At 42.3% G+C, this 19831-nt stretch overlaps 1 protein-coding gene across 4 annotated transcripts in view; it reads right to left on the reverse strand.

Annotated features, from left to right (window-relative positions):
- The window catches only part of NMNAT3 (nicotinamide nucleotide adenylyltransferase 3), a 108587-nt gene that overhangs the window by 54581 nt on the left and 34175 nt on the right, over positions 1-19831 (reverse strand). The window contains exons 2-4 of one of the 4 annotated variants that reach the window (XM_011998534.1): positions 14943-15042; positions 11584-11620; positions 4508-4653 (exon numbers count right to left, since the gene is read on the reverse strand). The exons of 1 other annotated variant lie outside the window; for it this stretch is intronic. In XM_011998534.1, coding sequence (XP_011853924.1) covers positions 4508-4616 — 109 coding nt within the window. In that variant the 5' untranslated portion in view covers positions 4617-4653; positions 11584-11620; positions 14943-15042. Of the gene's footprint in view, positions 1-4507; positions 4657-11583; positions 11621-14942; positions 15043-19831 lie in introns of all 4 variants that reach the window. 2 more of the 4 variants (XM_011998537.1, XM_011998535.1) reach the window with 2 other exon arrangements.

The following is a 19831-nucleotide window of genomic DNA, read 5'->3' on the forward strand; positions in this document are numbered from 1 at the left end:
AATAGACTCTAAAATAAGGATAAACATATAGTAAATACATAAATCGGTAACTTAGTCATTTATTACCATTATCAAGTATTATGTACTGTATATAATTGTATATGCTAGACTTATTGATTGATTGATTAAGACAGAGTCTCGCTCTGTCACCCAAGCTGGAGTGCAGTGGCTCGATCTTGGCTCACTGCAACCTCCACCTCCCAGGTTCAAGCAATTCCCTGCCTCAGCCTCCCGAGTAGCTGGGATTACAGGCGTGCGCCACCAGGCGTGCGCCACCAGGCCTGGCTAATTTTTGTATTTTTAGTAGAGATGGGGTTTCACCATCTTGGCCAGGCTAGTCTTGATCTCTTAACCTCATGATCCACCTGCCTTGGCCTCCCAAAGTGCTGGGATTACAGGTGTGAGCCAACATGCCTGGCCTATGGTAGACTTTTTAGATTTTTATATGATTAGTCATGCAGTAGGTTTATTTACACCAGCATCACCACAAACATGAGTAATGCCTTGAGCCATGATGCTATAACGTCACTGGTCAATAGAACCTTTCAACTCCATTACAGCCTTATGAGACCATTGTCGTACATATGGTCTGTTATTTGCTGAAATGTCATAGTGTGGCACATTATTGTATTTCCTTTCTTCTGCTTATTTTGTTTTTCATCTGTTCCTTTGTTTATTAAGGTGGAAGTTGAAATCATTGATTTGAGACCATTTTTTTCCTAATATAATATTTTGTGTTATAAAACTCTCCTTAAGTACTACTTCAGTGGCATCCTAAATTCTTTATATATTGTTTTCACTTTCATGGAGTTCAAAACGTTTTCTAATTTCCATTTTGATTTCTTCTGTGACCCATGAGTTTTTAGAAGTATGTTATTTTATTTCCATATTTGGAGATCTTCCAGAGCTCTTTCTGTTATTGATTTCTAATGTAATTCCACTGTGGTCAGAGAATACACTTTGTATTACTTCAGTCCTTTTACATTTATTGAGACTTTTTTTTTTTTTTGAGATGGAGTCTCGCTCCATTCCCTAGGCTGGAGTGCAGTGGCATGATCTCGGCTCACTGCAACCCGTGCCTCTCAGGTTCAAGCCGATTCTCCTGCCTCAGCCTCCTGAGTAGCTGGGATTATAGGTGCGTGCCACCATACCTGGCTGATTTTTGTATTCTTAGTAGAGATGGGGTTTCACCATATTGGCTAGGCTAGTCTCGAACTCCTGACCTCAGGTGATCCACCCGCATTGGCCTCCCAAAGTGTTGGGATTACAGGCGTGAGCCACCACACCAGGCCAAGACTTGTTTTATGGTTCAGAATATGGCTTATTTTGGTAAATGTTCTGTGTGCCCTTGGGAAGGATGTGTATTCTGTGATGTACGATGCAGTGGTCTATAAATGTCAATTAGGTCAAATTGTTTAATAGTGTTGTTCAAGTCTTCTATTAATTTTCTGTGTGCTTATTCTATTAATTACTGAGAAGAGCATTAAAATAGCTGACTCTAAATGTGGGTTTGTCTATTTCTCCTTGCAATTCTGTAAGTTTTTGCTTCTTATATATTTAGAAGTTATATTACTAAGTGCAAAAAGCGTATTACTTCTGCTTAAAGCATTAACCCCTTTATGATTATGAAATGACCTTATTTATCCCTCGTAATATTCACTCCTCTGAAATCTACTTTCTCTGATACTACTATAGCCACTCCAGCTTTCTTTTAATTAGTGTTAGCATAGGACAGTTTTCTGTTCTCTTACTTTTAACCTATTTGGGTTTCTATGTTTAAAGTATGCTTCTTGTTTATAGTTGGGTCTTGCTTATTTTATTGAATCTGGCAGTCTGCCTCTTTGCAGAAGTTGTTAGGCTACTTATATTTAATGTGATTATTGATATAGTTAGGTTTAAATCTCTTATGTTGTTTTCTGTTTGTCTCATCTTTTTTGTTCCCTGTTTCTTCTTTTTCTTCTTTTGAATTAACTGAGTATATTCCAATTCTATTTTACTTCCTCTGTATGCTTATTAACACTAACTGCTTCATTTTAACAGTTGCATTAGAGTTTAAAACATATCTTTAACTTCTTACGGTCTATCTTTAAGTGATGTTATACCACTTTATGTATATTCCCTTTTACCCCCTCAGCCTTTATAGGTTATAGATCCCACAGTGTATTGTTACTTTTGTTTAAACTGTTAATTACCTTTTAAAGAAAATTAATCAATAAGAAATATTACATAATTGCCCCATGTGGTTACCATTTCCAATGCTCTGTATTCCTCTGTGTTGGTCCATGTTTCTGTTTGGTATTGTTTTCCTTCTGCCTGAAGAATTTAGCATTTCTTGTAATGCAAGTTTGCTGGTGGTGAGTTCTTTCAGCTTTTGAGTATCTGAAAATGCCTTTACTTTGCTTTCATTTTTGAAAGATATTTTTGCCGGATATGGAATGGATATAGAATTCTAGGTCGACAGTATTTTCTTTCAGTTCTTTAACAATGTTATTACACTAAATTCTTTTTTGGTAAATTCAGTAACAAGATATCTGCTGTCATCTTTATTTTTGTTCTGTGGTTGCTTTTGACTATTACCAGTTTTGAGAAATTTGATTATTATATATTTCAGTGTTGTTTTCTTAATGTTTCTTGTGTTTGTTCAGATAGTTGGATCTGTGGGTTTTCATAAAATTTGGAGAAATTTCAGTCATTATTTCTTCAAATATTTTTTCTAGTTCTTTCTTTGTTTTCTCCTTCTGGGATTCCAATTCCAAGTATATTAAGCTGCTTCAAGTTCTCCCATATCTCATTGTTATTCTTTCTTTTTTAAAATTTTTTCTTCCTGTATTTTTAGATAGTTCCTATTATTATATCTTCAAGTTCACTAACCTTTTCTTCTGTAATGTCTAATCTGTTTTTTATTGTTTACAGTGTATTTTTCATCTCATAGGTTGTAGTATTTAATTCTAGATGTTTGATTTGGGTCCTTTTATATTTTCCATATCTCTGCTTAACTTGAACATATAGCACGTAATTATAATAACTATTTTCAAGTCTTTGTCTGCTAATTATAACATCTGCATCAAATCTGGTTTGGTTTCCATCGGTTCATTTTTCTCTTCATTATGAGTATGGGTAGAGACTTTAAATCTTTTGTCACAGAACACCAAATTGTCCTCAAAATTTATCCTATTACTACCAGTACAGTCCTACTACTGCCAGTGCTTCTTTATTCTGCCAGCACTGAATTTGGTCCATCTTTAATCTTTGCCAGTCTCATAGGCTAAAACTATTTAATCCTGCAACAGATATTTTTTGAGCACTAACTATAAGCCCAGTGGCAGATGGTGGCAATTCTGTGGTGTTCCAGCAGCCACAGGAGATGCCCTCATGGTGGTGCTTATCACTTTGTATAGTTTATCACATTTTTATTTGCACTTTCTTTGATTATTAGTGATTTTAAGCATCTTTCCCTAAATTTGTTGGCCATTTATACTTCCTTTTTGGTATACTGTCTAAAAATGCCCACCAACTAGTTTTAATGAATTGTTTGAATATTTTTTATTCCTATTATTTACTAAGCTATTTATTTATCAAGGATAGACACTCACTTTCACTTTTTAAATAAAAATATGTTTTTAAAATAAAGATATTTCCTTTAAAATAAACTAATACTTATGCATTATTTCTTTGAAGAAATGATTTCCACGTTACTCAAATACTTTTTGCTATATTAAAAGTAAATAGGAATCGATTCTGGTATAAAAACAATGTCCTTAAAGGCAAACTTTTACAAACAATATAGAAACACAAAATACATATATGAATGCATAATACATTCATAAATATACAAGTAAATAATTTCATATATACTTGATAGCCAACAGATACATTACTTACATTCTTCAGAAACAATCATGCAGATTATAAATGTCACTTTACTCCTTTAATAATGAAATAGAAAGTCAAGGAGATGAAATATCCTCAGATTATATATTTTCAGCTGATTAAATATTTCTGTCAAAGTCATGCCATCTGTATTGGAAATGCCCTATGTACAAGATTATTAATTTGTAATAATCTAAGATACATTCTTTAAAATGAGAAAATGTCAAAATGCCCGTTGTCAAGCATTTGCTTACTCTCTGAAGAGTATCAGGAGCTTTCTAAGGCACATGCAACCTATTCATCTGGCTGTGTAGGTAGATGTTGGGAGTACCAGAAAGGATGCCCTGATTGTGGCACAGGTTCTATAGAGGGCCTGTTGTCATTCATTGCCAATGTGAGGTGGGCAGGGAGGGCAGACCTTGAGATGTGTTCAGGTCTATGCAAGGTGTATGACTTGTATACATGTCACAAGACTATAAGCATCAACCCTTTGAATATGATGAAAAAAAAATGCCTCTAGTTATGCTGTGAATAAATAAACTGAGCTGTTTTAATAATAGTGATGCCAGCAGCCAGAAAAGCCCCATGAAGCCTAACCCATCAGTTCTTCTGTTGGACTCAGGGCCCCCTGACTGACCTGTTTGGTGTAGGTGATCTCTGGCCACCTCAAACAAGCGCAGGTGCATGTTGGTGATGGGGTTAAAGGAGCCACAGGCCAGGAGAACCACAGGGATTCGGCTCTTCATCTTGTCCGGCACATCCACACCCGTTGCAGTGGCCACCCTGCTTTTATGGGGACAAAAGCTCATGTCAGGGAGTTAGCACTGAGACAATTATCCAGATCAGTCTCTCTAAACCATACACAGACCATTACTTCTCAACTTGTAAGATGACTGAGGAGGCCATTAAAACAACATTTAAGGAGGGTTTGCCATGGGCCATGAAGTACGCCAAGTGCTATGCCAAAGTATATCCTTCTCTTGCCAAGTCCTTTTTAACAACCCTGAGTGGTTACTCATACAGCTCAGGGACCTTAGAAGCTACTGGGCCAGGACTGGAACCCAGGCAGCCTGATCCCAGAACCCATGTTCTGTTCTGAACTTCTATATCCTCCTTGGGCTCCGACAGATCACCCTGGGGTCAGAAGGAGGGCTAGAAGACCCCCACAGTGTCATTTCTGGTAATCCTAATAGATCTCACAAGGTCCTAGAGTAGATTAGCACTTTTAAAATACTTTTTACTTTGAAACAATTTTAGACTTATTGAAAAAATGTTACAAAATTTATACAAAATTTTTTATACTCTTTATCCAGATTCCCCAATGTTAACATTTTACCACACTTGCTTTATCATTCACTCTCTTTCCACACACATACATACCTGTTTATAAATATTTTTTCTGAAATGTTTGAGAGTAAGTCATAGACATAAAATCTCTTTACCTCTAAATACTTCAGTATGTGTTTTCTCAGAATGAAGACACTTTGTTACATAACTGCAGAACAATGATTAAAATCAGGAAACCAACATTGTTACTGGACTATTATCTAATATGCAGACTGAATTCTGATCTCACATATTGTCCTTTATCTGGGGCCCAACCATTTTGAGAGGGTGCAGTCCACCCTCTGACCTCACTCTGTTGAGGTTAAAGGTGAGAAGGAAACAGCCCAGGCTCCAGGACTGGCTGGCAGACACGGTTCTCTTGCCTCTGAGATGCTGCGTCCTCGAGGTGGGCCTTGGGTGACCCCTAGTTCTGCCTCTCACTGGCTGTGAGGCCTAGGGCAAACCACAGACCCTCTCTGAGCCTCAGTTTTCTAACCTGCAAGATGGGGATAAGTTACTTACTCTTACAAGGTTATAGTAAAGATAGTTACATATGGAAAGTATGATACATATGTAAGGAAAGCCTGATACAGAAGAAGCATTTAATAAACAATCACTGTGGTTGTGATGATGACAACAATGGTGAGAAAGGTGCTGCTACTGCTGACCCTGATGGAGCAGGAGGAGAAAGGAGATGGCGGTGTTTCTGTGGTAGGCAGTGTTTAAGATGGCTCCCAGTGATCCTTCTAGAATTCACTGGTAATCTCATCCCTTAAGTATAGGCTGAAACTTGCTTACAACAAACAGAATACAGCAGTAGTGGTTACCACTTCTGAGCTAAGGTTACCAAAGGCCTCTGGCTTCCCTCTTGCTCACCTCTTTTGCTTTCTCACTTGCTCACCCTGATGCAGCCAGGAGGCAGGTTGTGAGCTGCCCCATGGAGATGCCCATGGGCCCAGGGAGTGAGAGAGACCTCTGGTGGCCAACATCCAGTGAGGAACTGGATCTCCAACAACTATGTGCATGAGTGTGGGCATGATCTTCCCCCAGTCAAGTTTTCAGATGTGACTGCAACCCTGTGAACACTGACGGAAGCTTTATAAGACAGGTTTTATAAGTTAAATTATGTCTGGATTCAAGACCCACAGAAACTGTGAGATAATAAATAAAAACAATAAATAAATGTGTTGTCTTAAGCTGCTACATTTTGGTGTAATTGGTTATGCAGTAATAGATAATACAGCAACCAACAGGAGGAATGCATTTACTGCCTTTATTGTTCATCTTGCTATGATAGTCTTAGCTGTAATCCTGTAGTTCTGGGGGCAACATGTAGAGTGCTCAGTCACAGGAACCTGGGACCCTGCTTGTATCAAAGGAAACTGTTTCAATTTGGCCCATGTTATCTCCTTCTCCAGGCTTTCATCCAGCTTCCTACTTTATATTCTAGCAACAATGAACTACCTGTTAGGACTTCTTTGTGACATCTTCATGGCTTCCTGCTTCAACCTTCTGTACAGGCTATTTTGGTTTTCTCCAACCAGAAAACCCCCCAGCACATCCCAATATGTTAAGACCCAATTCATATGATTACACTATTTATTACTTCAATCACTATTTATCAATTACTTGCTAGGTACCTATATCAGTTAGGGATATATTAGCTGCAAATACCAGAAGCCTAACCTCAGTGGTCTAAACAAAGAGAGGTTCATTTGTTTCTAACATGACAAAAAGTCTGGAAGTAGGCACCTAATGACATTAGATCATGGGTTCAACAATGACTTGCAATTCTTTCAGTTTCTCTCTCATGGTCACAAGATTGCTGTTGCAGCTACAGCCATCATAACCTCAATAAAGGCAAGAAGGAGGAGCAAGAAGCTGTACCAGATTAGCTATTCCTCTTAATCAAGAACACAAGAGCTTTTTTAGAACCTCCTGTAGATTTTGCTTCTGTCTCATTGGCCAGAACTAGGTTACATGGCCACTGTAGCTACAACAAAGGCTAGAAAGGCATCTATTTAGCTTGACAGCCTCTCTAGTGAGAACAGTAAGGGAAAGGGTATTGGAAACTGGATTAACTAATCCACCGTGGCTGCCACAGAGTTGGGGATACAAGTGTCTGGGTGCTGGGAGGGTGGAAGGCTGCTGAGACGGCTTCTTTGACATCTAGCTTAGGTTAACTCATCTCTGACTTACCTTTAATAAATCACATGCCGCATTTTATTGAAAAAGCCTGCTTATATGTCTTTCCTATCCACTGGACAGTAAACCCTTTAGGAAAGGAAGTGGTGTTTTCTCCATCCTGGGATTTCAGCTCGAAGCACAGAGCCTGGCCCAGAGTAGGGATCAGTGAAGACTGAAACAGGGCACTGGCTGGCTGGAGGGTGTGTACTCTGAGCTACAGTGTGAAGATGAAAAACTCTCAGCCTAGGTGGGCCGTGGTGTCTTCATACTTCCTTTGAGGCAGCAGGAATCCCCCCTACTGTGTGGGAAGAAAGCAGTCAACAAGCTGCTGCTAGCTTTTTCCCAGGGAGATTGGATGGTTTAATGAGATATTTGCAAGGTGTGCCAAGCTATTCACAAGAGCAGCCTCATGATGACTGTAACTGAAAAGGTGGCTGTTTTTTTACAACTATTATGAAGTCTTTCAAAATTCTATTTCATTTTGACAAAATATACATTGTTAGAACCATTAAAACATGTAACTGTAGCATCTCAAGTAACCTGGGGGCTCTCATCCATTTTTCCAAAAGTTCCCAGAAACTGTAAATTAGAACATTTGTTTGAATGGTGGCATCAACAGCAATGAAATGTGATGCTGAGAAGGAGAATAAATGACCTTTATTAAGTGCCTCTTGCTTTTTCTTTATTTGCTGTGGGCATACTGAGCCACACTGTTCTAATGGAGACTGTGCTCTGTCTGGGCCACGTCGCAGGCTGAAGGACACAGTGAGTGTACATTCATTCCCAGGATCAGTAACAAGGTCAGTGCACCTGTACCATTTGTACACTCCAATTTGCTTCAACTAAGTACCCTCCCAAGCCAAACCCAGAGAAATACAGTGATAGGGCTAAAATGGACTCACTCCAGGGACCCACCAGGACAATAAACTGGCTCTGATTTGAGTGCCAGTCTCATCAGACACAAGGCAAGATGCATGCCATAAAAGTGTCCCATCTGCCCTTATCATCTAATAATATCTAGTGAGACGGAGCAAGTGAAGGAGACTTTTGCTATTGGGAAAGGCTTCTCATCAATAAGCATTCAATGGAGGCCACAGAGTAATAATTGCTGCTAAAGGATTTAACAAGTTGAGAATGTGGTGTACAGGCTTGTTGGAATTTATCATTAAACTGGAGACAAGGCAAACAGGTTCTACCTTTGGCTCCCGCCCCCTCTCCAGCTTACTGCCTCCCACTCCATAGTCATCAGACAGCATCTCGTCCCACTTCTCAAGCATAACATGCTGCTTCTGCAAATGCAGTCATGACCACCTGAAATGCCATCCTCATCCTTGCCACCCTGGTGATCTGCCTTCAAGGTTTTCTCCCTGGAATATTTACCTTGTATCTCCCCCAATAGCCCCCCACTATCATGCTAACTCTGTACTTGTTTTTCACATTTTATCACCTTTTTCTTTCTTCACCAGAGAATTGTCATTGCTTTTTATGCATGTTGCTCTTCTCCAAGTGGAAGATAATCTCTTAGACGTGTTTATTTTTTAATTTTTTTTTTTAAGAGACAGAGTCTCACTTTTTTTTTTCCAGTTTGGAGTGTAGTGGCATAATCACAGCTCACTGCAGCCTCAAACTCCTGAGCTCAAGTGATTAGAGAGTGGTTTTTAAATTCATCTTGGTCCTTTCAACTCCTAGCACTGTGCCTGGCACCAATAAGTACTCAGGAAATGTGTGTGGAACGAACTAGAGAGTCAATGTCTATCCCTAACCAAGTATTTTTGTCAGATGGCTACCTCTTCTCTTTGGTTCTGTCCCAGTCAATGGAATGAGTCTTCCAGAGATATAAAGTGAACTTTCTGGCTCCCTGAAGGTACACAAGATCTCTCCCCAAAGCCCCACTTCACTTTTTTAAATTTCACTCAATCTGAAATTTAAAAAAGACATCCTTGCCTGTTGGGCCCTCTTTAACACCATGATCCTGTCAACAGGGATATGCTGGCCTCCTGCAAACTGACACCGAGGTCATCCCTCTGCCCTAGAGAACTGGAGGTTGATGGCTGTCCATTTGCCAAGACGGTCCAGACAATTCCTTCCAGATTTTACTGCCTAGACATTGCTCATTGCACTGTTTTTCAGAGTCCATCCAGTTTCTCCACAACAGCCAGGTCTCTGGCACTGCCCTGCCTGCCAACTACTCAGTGAACAACTGTTTATTAAGCATCTATTAGTGGCCAGGCCCTCGACTGGACAGTAGGATGCAATAGGAGGAAATGCAGATGTAGCCCTCACCCTCAAAGAGCTTCCAGTCATCTATGGGAAGGACAATTCAACAGACAATAACCCCAGGGAAAGGGCTCAGGGCTTAACACCTCACTGTGAGAGGGTGAATAATTGGCCCCTGAAAATGACCGTGTCCTAATCCTTGGAACCTGTGAATATGTTATGTTACATGGTAAAAGGGATTTTACAGACATGATTACATAAAGATTTTTGAAATGAGGAGGGTAGTCTGGATTACTCAGTTTTATCTTGAAGGCCCCCATAAAGAGGGCAGCAACGGGGCTACATAAACAGAGAAAGAGATGTATGAAAGAAGCAATTGTCAGAGAAGAGAGAGGTGCTAGGAAGGGGCCATGAACCAAGCAATGCAAGCGACCCCTAGCTGCTGGAGAAGGCAAGGAAATGACTGTCCCCAGGGTCTCTAGAAGGAATGCAGACCCCTTCATTTTAAACTTCTGACCTACAAATCTTGAAGGCAATACATTTGTGGTTTTTTTTTTTTTTTTTTGACAGTATTTTGCTCTTGTTGCCTAGGCTGGAGTGCAATGGCGTGATCTCGGCTCACCGCAGCCTCCGCCTCCCAGGCTCAAGTGATTCTCCTGCCTCTGTCTCCTGAGTAGCTGGAATTACAGATGTGTCCCACCATGCCTAGCTAATTTTGTGTTTTTAGTAGAGACAGGGTTTCTCCATGTTGGTCAGGCTGGTCTCGAACTCCCAACCTCAGCTGATCTGCCTGCCTTGGCCTCCCAAAGTGCTGGGATTACAGGCATGAGACACCGCGCCTGGCCAAATTGGTGTTGTTTTAAGCCACACATTAGTTTCCTATGGCTGCAGTGATTTGTTACAGCAGCCATAGGAAGTTAACACACTTTTTAGTGGCAGGCTGTCAGAAAGGACTTTCCAGCTACAGCAGGAATGGAGAGAGAATTGAGATGCTGGGGAAGATAGCGAACACTGTGTCAGGCACAAGGCATAGTGCTGCAAAGGCCTAGACACAGCAGCTGAAGGTGGGGGGTGAGCTGAAAGATGTCAGTATGGCTCACGTGTGGGCAGGAGCTGATGTGTGAGTGGCTCAAGATGAAGCTGCAGAGTGCAGAAGGATCACGAGGGACCCTGGGTGCCTATGAAGTTTAGATTTTATCCTATGGGCAAGCAGGAAGCCTCTGAAGGATTTTAAACAGGGATGTGACTTGCTCAGTCTGTGTTTCAGAAAGAGTACTCAAGTGCATCAGGAAGTTTCAGGGACAGTGGGTACATCAGAAAGTCTCAGAACGGCCCCAGTTGCCCTCAGGTCTTTCTGGCTGGAGAAGGCCAGGCAGCCTCCATCTTCCTGGAATATGGTCTCTTCCACTGCTCACATCTCACCTGGCTCACCACGTAATGTGATGCTGGCCAATACTCCATGCGTACTAAGTTCTAACCTAGTGTGCACCCCTTAGCCCATTTGTCACAGGCCGTCACAGAGGCACAGTAAGGAAGGCGACCCAGGAAGGTTAAGTGCCATCACTGCAGATGTAATGTGCTAATGCTCATGGCTTGGGAGGCAGTTAATTTACCTTTCCCTGCGGTGAGCATTTCTAACGGGCCAGGCCTGGGAAAGTGGCTGAAAACATCCCTGTTTATTATAGACATAAAGCAGATGGCTTCAGGCAGAATGGAAATGGATTCTACAAACATCTTTCATTACACAGACCTCTTGACCAGCCTCCTCATCTTAAAGAAAACACAAGTCATGGTTTGTATGTGGGGCTGACGACCACATTTTTCAGGACTTGGTGAAACCATTTCCATCTGTGTGCGTGTGTCGACTTCTCCAGGGCAATCAACCTTCATGAGAACTCCAGTAGTTTTCCCTTTTAACTTTGTTGGATTCACCTGCTGTCGCTACGGGCACACAATGCTGCAAAAAACAAAAGCAAAGCATGCCTTCCTTGTCAGTGTGAGGATCCTCTGCCAGCCACCCCTTGGAGGACACAAACATGTCAATTAAGCATTTCATCCTCATTATGAGACTCCCAGGAAAGCAGGCAGCCCACTCTTCAGTTTCGAGAAATTTCAAAAGATTTGAAGGAGCACAAGGAGTGGAATGAGATCTCTTGCAATGCCATACTCATGAGTTTGGGACTAGTTTCAATTGCTGCAATAAAGTACATCTGAGTAACTGCTACTGGGTTTATTGAGTAATAGGCTAGGCACTGTGCTAAAAACTTCACACACATCAATGCTAATTCTTTCAACATGCCTGGAAGGGAAGGGTTTGTGCTTGCTTTCTGGTAAAGAGTCCAATCAACCTCTCAAGGCTCAGTGAGCCACATAGAAAATGGAGATAATTATATCTACCTCTTAGAACTCTCATGAGGGTTACTGGAGGTGACCCAACTAGCACAGTGCCTGGCCCACAGAGGGTTCTCCAGAAATATTAGCTCCTTTGTCTTTCATTGTCTTTAAAACATAATTTGCCACTCCGTATACCAGCTTCCAGGGGGTTCTTTACCTTGTTTGAAAAAGACCTCCCATTTTTCTAGTTACCCATGATCAAGACCTGCCAGCCCTTGGACACACATTCGGCATCCTTCTACCCATTAGTCAGCTCACTCACACCAGCTCGGCCTGGGAGATGTCACCACTGAAGGGTGCTGATGAGGAAAGGTCAAGCCCAAGTACCAATGCTGCAGTCGTTTGTCTAGCTCCAATAAAACAATCCTCCTCTAAGCATCTCTTGTCTCTGGAATTTAGAGTCAATATTGAAAAACACAGGAACAGACAGTCTAATATCATTCTGGTAGAAGTAACATTTTCTAATGATGAAAAATAAATATGCCTCAAATCACAGCTGACCTGTCAACTTGGACAAAGAAGGCAGAAAAGGGGGTTAGAAGGTGAGGAGTGTTTTGGGTCTGCTGTTAGGAATGCAAATAGCAGAAAATTAAAAACACAACCTACTAGCTACTGTGCTAGTGCCTTGGAGATAGAGGAGTAAATAAAATCTGTTCCTGTCCTCAAGAAGGTTATAATCTAGCAGGAAGAACAAGCATCAAGGACCTCTGGTAGGATAGAGTTTGCTGGTGACTCCTTAATATCCATTCTCCCATTCTCTTTAGTCACAGAATGCCTGCCTTCAGCTGGGCATATTGCTACCTTTCCCAATGTCTTTGGCAGTAGGCTGAGGCCACATGCCTAAGGTCTGGCCAGTGATCTTAGGTCAGGCACTGTCCTTAAAAGGTAAAGGCATGCCTTTCTCCTCTTCTCTACTCTTGCTACCAGGAATGTGATAGCTGGAGTATGGCAGCTATCTTAGACCCTGAGGACAAGAACCAACTCCAGGTTTGACAAAGAATAGGTCAAGAGAAAACCAGGACTCGATGACCCTGAAGCTGTCATACCAGCCCCAGGCTGCCTACCTCCAGGTTTCTTTTACCTGGGGTAGAAACGACCTTCAAAGCCACCATTATTTTCCATTTTTCTATTATACACAGCTAAACCTAATTCTAACTGCTATGCCAATATTTAATGAATGTTTCTTGGGTTAGTATATAAAAATGGAAAAGTATGTAAACTTTTAGAACTTTCTATTGCCCCAGTTAAGTCTATTTTATACGCAGAAGCTCAAATGGACATTGTTTGAAAGGGAAAAAATTCACCTAAGGAAAAAACAAACACCACCATAACTTAATTTGCTACATGAATTTTTCATGGGAGGAAAAATCCTTACTCAGGACTCTGGATGGCTGAAATGTACAGCAGTGAATCTTTTCTGTAGATCACAAAAACCAGACGCTGTCCCATCTACTTCTCCCCCAAAACAGATTCATTATGGCTCGTTGTCGCACTCTGCTTCTAGTGGGCATTTGCCATATGGCTTGGCAGTTTAATGGTTTTCTGATACTTGACAAAAATGAAGCACAATTATTTTGCAAGGAGCTTGCGTTCCTAGATGGGTCTTTTCCAAATAACAGCTGTGCCTCAAAATTGAGTTACTCAATTTGCAATTTGTGGACACAATACTCAAACATTTACAAGTGAGCAAAACCTCAAATCACTTGGGCTATTTCCAGACATCAGAGTTTATGAAGTTTTTAGCAATGTTATGAGTGTGCAGCTGTCAACAAACTCAAGCCAGCATCTCTGAACCACCAGACCCTGCAGGCAGCAGTGATGTCCTACTTATCAACAGACCACGTGGAATTGACTACAAACCTGTGGGACAGAAAGAACATGAGGGCAAGAAGCCTCACCCCTAAAGCCCACAGACTAAATCTCTATTACTTTCTTTCCATTTCCTTCCACATTTGTGTAAGTGATGTCCAAATCTACAGCTCCAGACTTGACCCTGTTTATGGGCCCCTAAAGGTCCATGGGCATCTGCCTGACACTGGCTTGATGACAAGACAGACATGGAATCAAAGCCAACAAGTACTTCCTAACCGAGTTACCTTGACTAAGTGTATCAATCAGGAGAGGCCAGGTAAGCTGCACTAACGAACAACCCTTAATCTTAGTGGCTTAAAACAATAAAGGTTTATTTCATGTTCATAATATATACCCATTCCACACGGGTTGAAGGCTCTGCTCTGTGTCATCGACAAAATTGTCCCTCAATCCATGACTCAGGATGATAGACCAGCCACTACATGGAATGCAGTTAGTCACAATAGTAGAGAGAAAGAAGGCTCTGGAAAGTCCCTCACCAGCAACTTTACGCTTGGCCCCAAATTGCCACATGTCACCTCTATAGATCCCGCGCAACTACAGTGAGCTAGAAAGTACAATTCGTCTCCATGTGCTGAAGGTAGAAAGCCAGAAATATCTGGCAAATAGCCTTGTGCTTACTATATGACTTAATCGGTCAGTCTCAGCCTTAGTGACCCATACGGAAAATGGAGATTTTGGCCTCACTCTACCTCTCCTACTTGTCTCTCACCCACCTTCTCTATTCCTTACAAGTACTCCGTATCATCGTCAAGCTGGGATCACCTACCATTCTCTAATGTGTCTTCTGCATGTTCCTGCTTCTTGGGCCTCTGTTTATGCCATTTCTTAGTGTTAGAATGTTCTCTTCCATGCTAACTCTCCTGTGGAGCTTCCTGCAAGGCCCACCTGGAAGTCAGAGCTCCCTCCTCTAACCTTGTAAAGGTGATATACTGTATGTCTAGATACAGACAAATATTTTTAGTCTATATATTTGAGCCCCCACTCTTTCCTTGCCTAGCACACTGTAAACCCCTGAGGGCAGGGATCCCACTGGGTCTAATGCAGAGTGGAAGATGACTTTAAGAGATATTTACCTTATTCATTGGGAGACAAGGTAAGAGTGAAAAGTAGAACAGAGTGGGAGCCAGGGAGCAGCAGCCCACTTCACGGCAGGATCTAGGCTGAAGCAGGTAGCTGTGGAAGAAATATTCCCCAAGTCAAAACAGCAGAGCCCCAGGTTTGTCCACCCTCCCATCCCCATTACTGCCTTCAGCATCTGGCACTTCTTCTTTACCCGGTTTGCTTTCCCTTTTGAGAATTTCTGCCTCCTAATCTGGGGTGTCAGTTCCCTTCCAAACTTAAATTTTGTTTTAACCCCATAAACTCTATCTGCTGCCTTGGCTGAGTCCCATCCAAGGACTCTGATTCCTGATTCCCACCTTAGAGGTAATATTTGATTCCTCTATCCTCTCCCTGCCTCTGCCCATACCCAACCTGGGGTCCATCCCAAGGCCCCCACTCCAGTCTAACAGTGGGCAATATGCCACATTTAGTGTTGGGAAAGCATCTTGTGCCATCTACAGCCCTGAGGGCTTCCCTGTGTAGCAGCAAAATGCAGAAGCAATTGTTCATAATGACATCAGGGGACGGCACCATGGCCCTTCTAGTGCTCAAATCACAAAACTGGCAGCCATGTGGCTCTTCTCCCTCCCCTGCCTTGATAGTTCCACCTCTGTAATATCTTTATTGCTCATCCCTCTCTCAAACTGCACAGTCCCTGCCTTAGATTGGGACTCATTATTTCTCAATTGGATCTGAATGTACTCCTAGCTCGTCTCTTTTTTCCAGTCTCACCTCTGATCCATCCTCTGCGTAGCTGCCCAAGGGATCTTTCAACACAAACATTAACATGCTGATTCCCTGCTTAATCCCTTCCCCATCAGTTCCACTCTGGATAATGTTGAAATTCTTTAGGGTGTCATCCAGAGCCCCTTACCTGGTCATGACCTTTTCCCCCAAGGCTTGCTACTTACCCTCCAAACCCCTCCTTATGGCTGCTCTGTCAAACTGCCTTTCATCCTGTCCTGAGTGCTCACTCTTTCTCACCCATCTGTGCCAGGCTAATGGCTACATCACTTAGACTTTACCTCTTCTACAAAGCTCTGAATGCCTATTCCTTCTAAGCTAAGTTGGGTCTTCTCCTGCGCCTTCCACATCCCCTTAGACCTTTCTCTCTTACACCTCATCCCATCCTACCTTACCCTCTATTCATTGCCTATCTATCTTACTGGAGAGTGAGCTTCTTGAGGGCAAAGAATGTGTTTTATTTTTGTATCCCAAGCTCCAAGCATAGGGTCTTGCTCAGAGTAGGTGTAAAATGTGTGTGGAATAATCAAATTGAATGTATAGATGAGGTCAAGACAAAAACAATGTTGGGAGGCAATTCTCCATGGGTTGCTCATGTTTCTGCATGTCTTTCAAGTAAGGCATTGGCTGCTGATTGTTCTGGACTTTCTTTCATGGATATTTGAATAGCCAACAGCAGCCTTGGAAGACCGATATTGTCTCCTGCTGGGGCAAAGGCAGGCAGAGTTACTGTCTAGTATGATGAGATGATGTCCCTCTTTGGAGCAAAAGACAGACATGTTTATTGTCCCTGATAAAATAACCGGGTTTCCGAAGCCCAGGGATCTTCTCCCATTACATAATCCACTGCAAGTATGGGTATTGTGTGGCCATTGTCATGTCCTCCTGTGGGAACTGTAGCTCAGAAAATGGCACAAGAAAATGCTGACATTTGGCTACTGCTGTCGCCGTGAATAATAAAGTATTTTGTCTCTGTGGGAGGAGTCTCATGTCTTCTGCCAGCATCCATGAAACAGTGGCAGGTTAACTTGTTAGCTTGCAAGTAGGGTAAAATTTCAGACCTTTTATGGTTCTTTACAGACAGCAGTCAATTCTGGACTTCCTCTAGTGAACCAGGAAATCCACAGATGGATGGACAATTGAGAAGAGAAAGATGTTGAGGAGATACTAGAGTTCATGAGGCCCTGACTACACTCCTTCCATACATAATACAATTTATTTCCATCAGAAAGAAACTCAGATAAAAGTGACTGTCTACACAGCCACAGTCCAGCTGTCTTCACATGGAAACAGAATCAGGAGAACTCCTTTCCCAGTGAGGACAGTGCACGATGGGACTCTGTAGTCCCATGCACCAGCAGGACAGGTTTTCTCAAACTATGCATGCATAAGGGTCCTAGGAACATGCTAGTAGAAATCGTACCATGACCATCAGTATGCGTGGTGGATTCCAGTCAACAGAAGGAGGTCAGACAGAAGGGGCTAGTGTCCCTTCTGAGTGGGCAAAAAGCAGCCTGATCAGGGGAAAACTCAGATCATCCAGGTTGCTTTCTGGTTTTAAGAAATGAAGATTCTGATAAAGGAGAAAGAAAAATTGCTGAGGAATATAGGGTGACAGCTGTCTCCCTTATGCTACTATCAGCCTTGTCCCTAAGTTCTCACATCCTCTTAGGACCAGCCCTAAAATGTAATCTAAAAATCCTAACAAAAAAGGTCACTTTGTTTTAGCTTGTTTGTTCATTCATTTACTCAAAGAGAAATCAAGCTGCCACTACTACTGAGTTCCTTAAGCTAACAGGATAACAACAGGATCCTGAAATATCTGGGAAGGGTGGAAACTCGGCCAGGCTCTCCATGAAGGTTGAACAGGCCAGTGGAGGCTCCATGAATCACAGTGGGGAGGTGCAGGCAAGAGACATGGTGACCAAGGAGAGCTGTTCACCTGATACGTTCACTGGGTACAACATAACCAAGTCCAGAGCCATTCTCTCCAATCTCATGTAACATAATTTCCTCCTAGAAATTATATGCCAAGCAGCCCAGCTTCTCTTCTTCACTGAGCTATGAGTAGACTGCCATGGTGATAAGCAGGTAACTGCAAATCTAGGCAGTGATCTGTGAAGTCAGAGCAGGCCTGAGTCAGATTTGAGGCTGTGATTAATTAAAAATTTTAACTGAGTTCATCCAACATATATTTAATGGTATGCATAATCACTATTGTGTTGGCTAGAAATTAGGCCAGAATGGTGGGCAGTGCATAAGTAACAACTGTAGTCTCTATGATTCTTAAGCAGACAAACTTAATTTTGTTTCTTCCTGCAGTTATTGCTTCAGAATCCACAACTGCAACTGGCAGAACATGTCCTGTCCATGTTCCCACCAAATCCTATGCATAGGTTAACAAGTGTCAAGAAGCTTGACACATTTGCCAGTAAGTTATACACAACCCTCCAGCTAACCCCATACCAGGCTCCCTCCCACGAGATGAGGACTTGTTGACTTCCCTTACTGTGTATGAATTTAAAAATCAGCAAAAGCTTAATTTGCTTCTGTGATTTCCAAAGAACTAATGTATTGAACTGCTATGCTACATCTTAGCTGATGGCTCTTTTTCTAGGCCATTGTGATACATGTTGACCTATGAGTGTGCATGCCACAAGCACAGCATTTTCTATAGTTGGAACAGAGAGGCTGTCCAGAGGATAGGAAAGAAAGGGCCTGGCCCCAGGGGACCAGTCATATCCCTGGGCCTCAAGGTCAACAGGCAGAGCTAGGTTATAGTTAGGCCAGAGGAACTAAAGAACACTCCACTCTTGGAGGCTGGGATAAAGCCCAGGGAAGACATATGAAGGTATCAGCACCAAAATTAAGACAGTGAAGCTTCAGCCCACAGACATCCAACTCATGAGAATTCACCTGTATGTGCTGGACTCAATAAAATAATAATTTACATATAAAATAAAATGTAGGCTGACATGAAATGATTTACACTGTCTTCCACGAGCAGATGTTCCAGAGTAAGTGTGATACAGCCCAGGAGAATCTGCTGGTCCTTCTTGCAGCACAATTCCCTTTTCTTCTGGCTGACAAACACCAATTTTGTTTTGCTTCAGGGATAAGGGGCATAAGAACCACAGCACCACACCTACCATGGAAGTCTCATGCTCTTTGTTAGTGATTGGTTAGGCATGGGCATGTGACCTAGTTCTGGCCAATGAGATGCAAAAGAAAGTACCTGGAAACCAGGAAATATTCTCCTAGATGATAAAGAGCACTGATGAGAAATCCCCCTTTCTCTCTCTTCTTTTACCTGCCTCCCCTGGACACTGTGGCATAGAGATATGATGCTTGGGGCTGCTACAGCCCTCCTATGACCACAAAGGGAAGGCCTAGAGAACTATATTAACCTTGTACAGTATTACCTTTCTCCAGACTTATTATTACATAAACCGCTAAAATACCTTTATTGGTAAAGCTCCTGCTGGTCAGGTGTTCGGTGATGTGTGGCCCAAAGCATCCAAAGAGATACACCTCAAGAGGCCTCGGATCTTGCCTTTCTCTAATGGTGTGTACACTTTCATGGGCCAAATGTGATCCTAGTGTGCAAAGATAAGTATCTTCTGCATAATTTGGTCCCTAACATCAAGGGAGCAACTTCATGTGGGTTGCAGTTGAAGAGAGACTGCACCTGTGCCTGAGGAGGCCTTGGTGTATGGGGCCTAGGAAAGGATGGTATGTTGAGCCCCACTGTGGTGCTGCTCTGGGAACTTTTCAGAAACCATTTTGAACGAACATTACTTTTGGTTGGCACTGTGACTTACTTTGAATGAACATTATTTTTGGTTGGCACTGAGAACTAAACCTCAGGGAAAGCTGCCTCCAGAACCTCTTAACAGACCCCTCTGGACGACATCCAGTGTCCCATGGGCACAATGGGGACATTGATGAGGGCAGCCCTGCATCTGGTAGAATGATCTCCACATTCTTGATGGCTCCATAGGGTGGCTTCCTTCACTGCAGTGTCCTCACTCCCCCTTTTCACAGGGTGAGGCAGCCCTGCTTTTCCTGCCTTAGTGCTGGCTGCTTCCCTCCTGTAACTTATGATCTGACGCAGGTT

Source organism: Mandrillus leucophaeus, unplaced genomic scaffold (genome assembly GCF_000951045.1).
Source record: "Mandrillus leucophaeus isolate KB7577 unplaced genomic scaffold, Mleu.le_1.0 Scaffold573, whole genome shotgun sequence".
NCBI lineage: Eukaryota > Metazoa > Chordata > Mammalia > Primates > Cercopithecidae > Mandrillus > Mandrillus leucophaeus.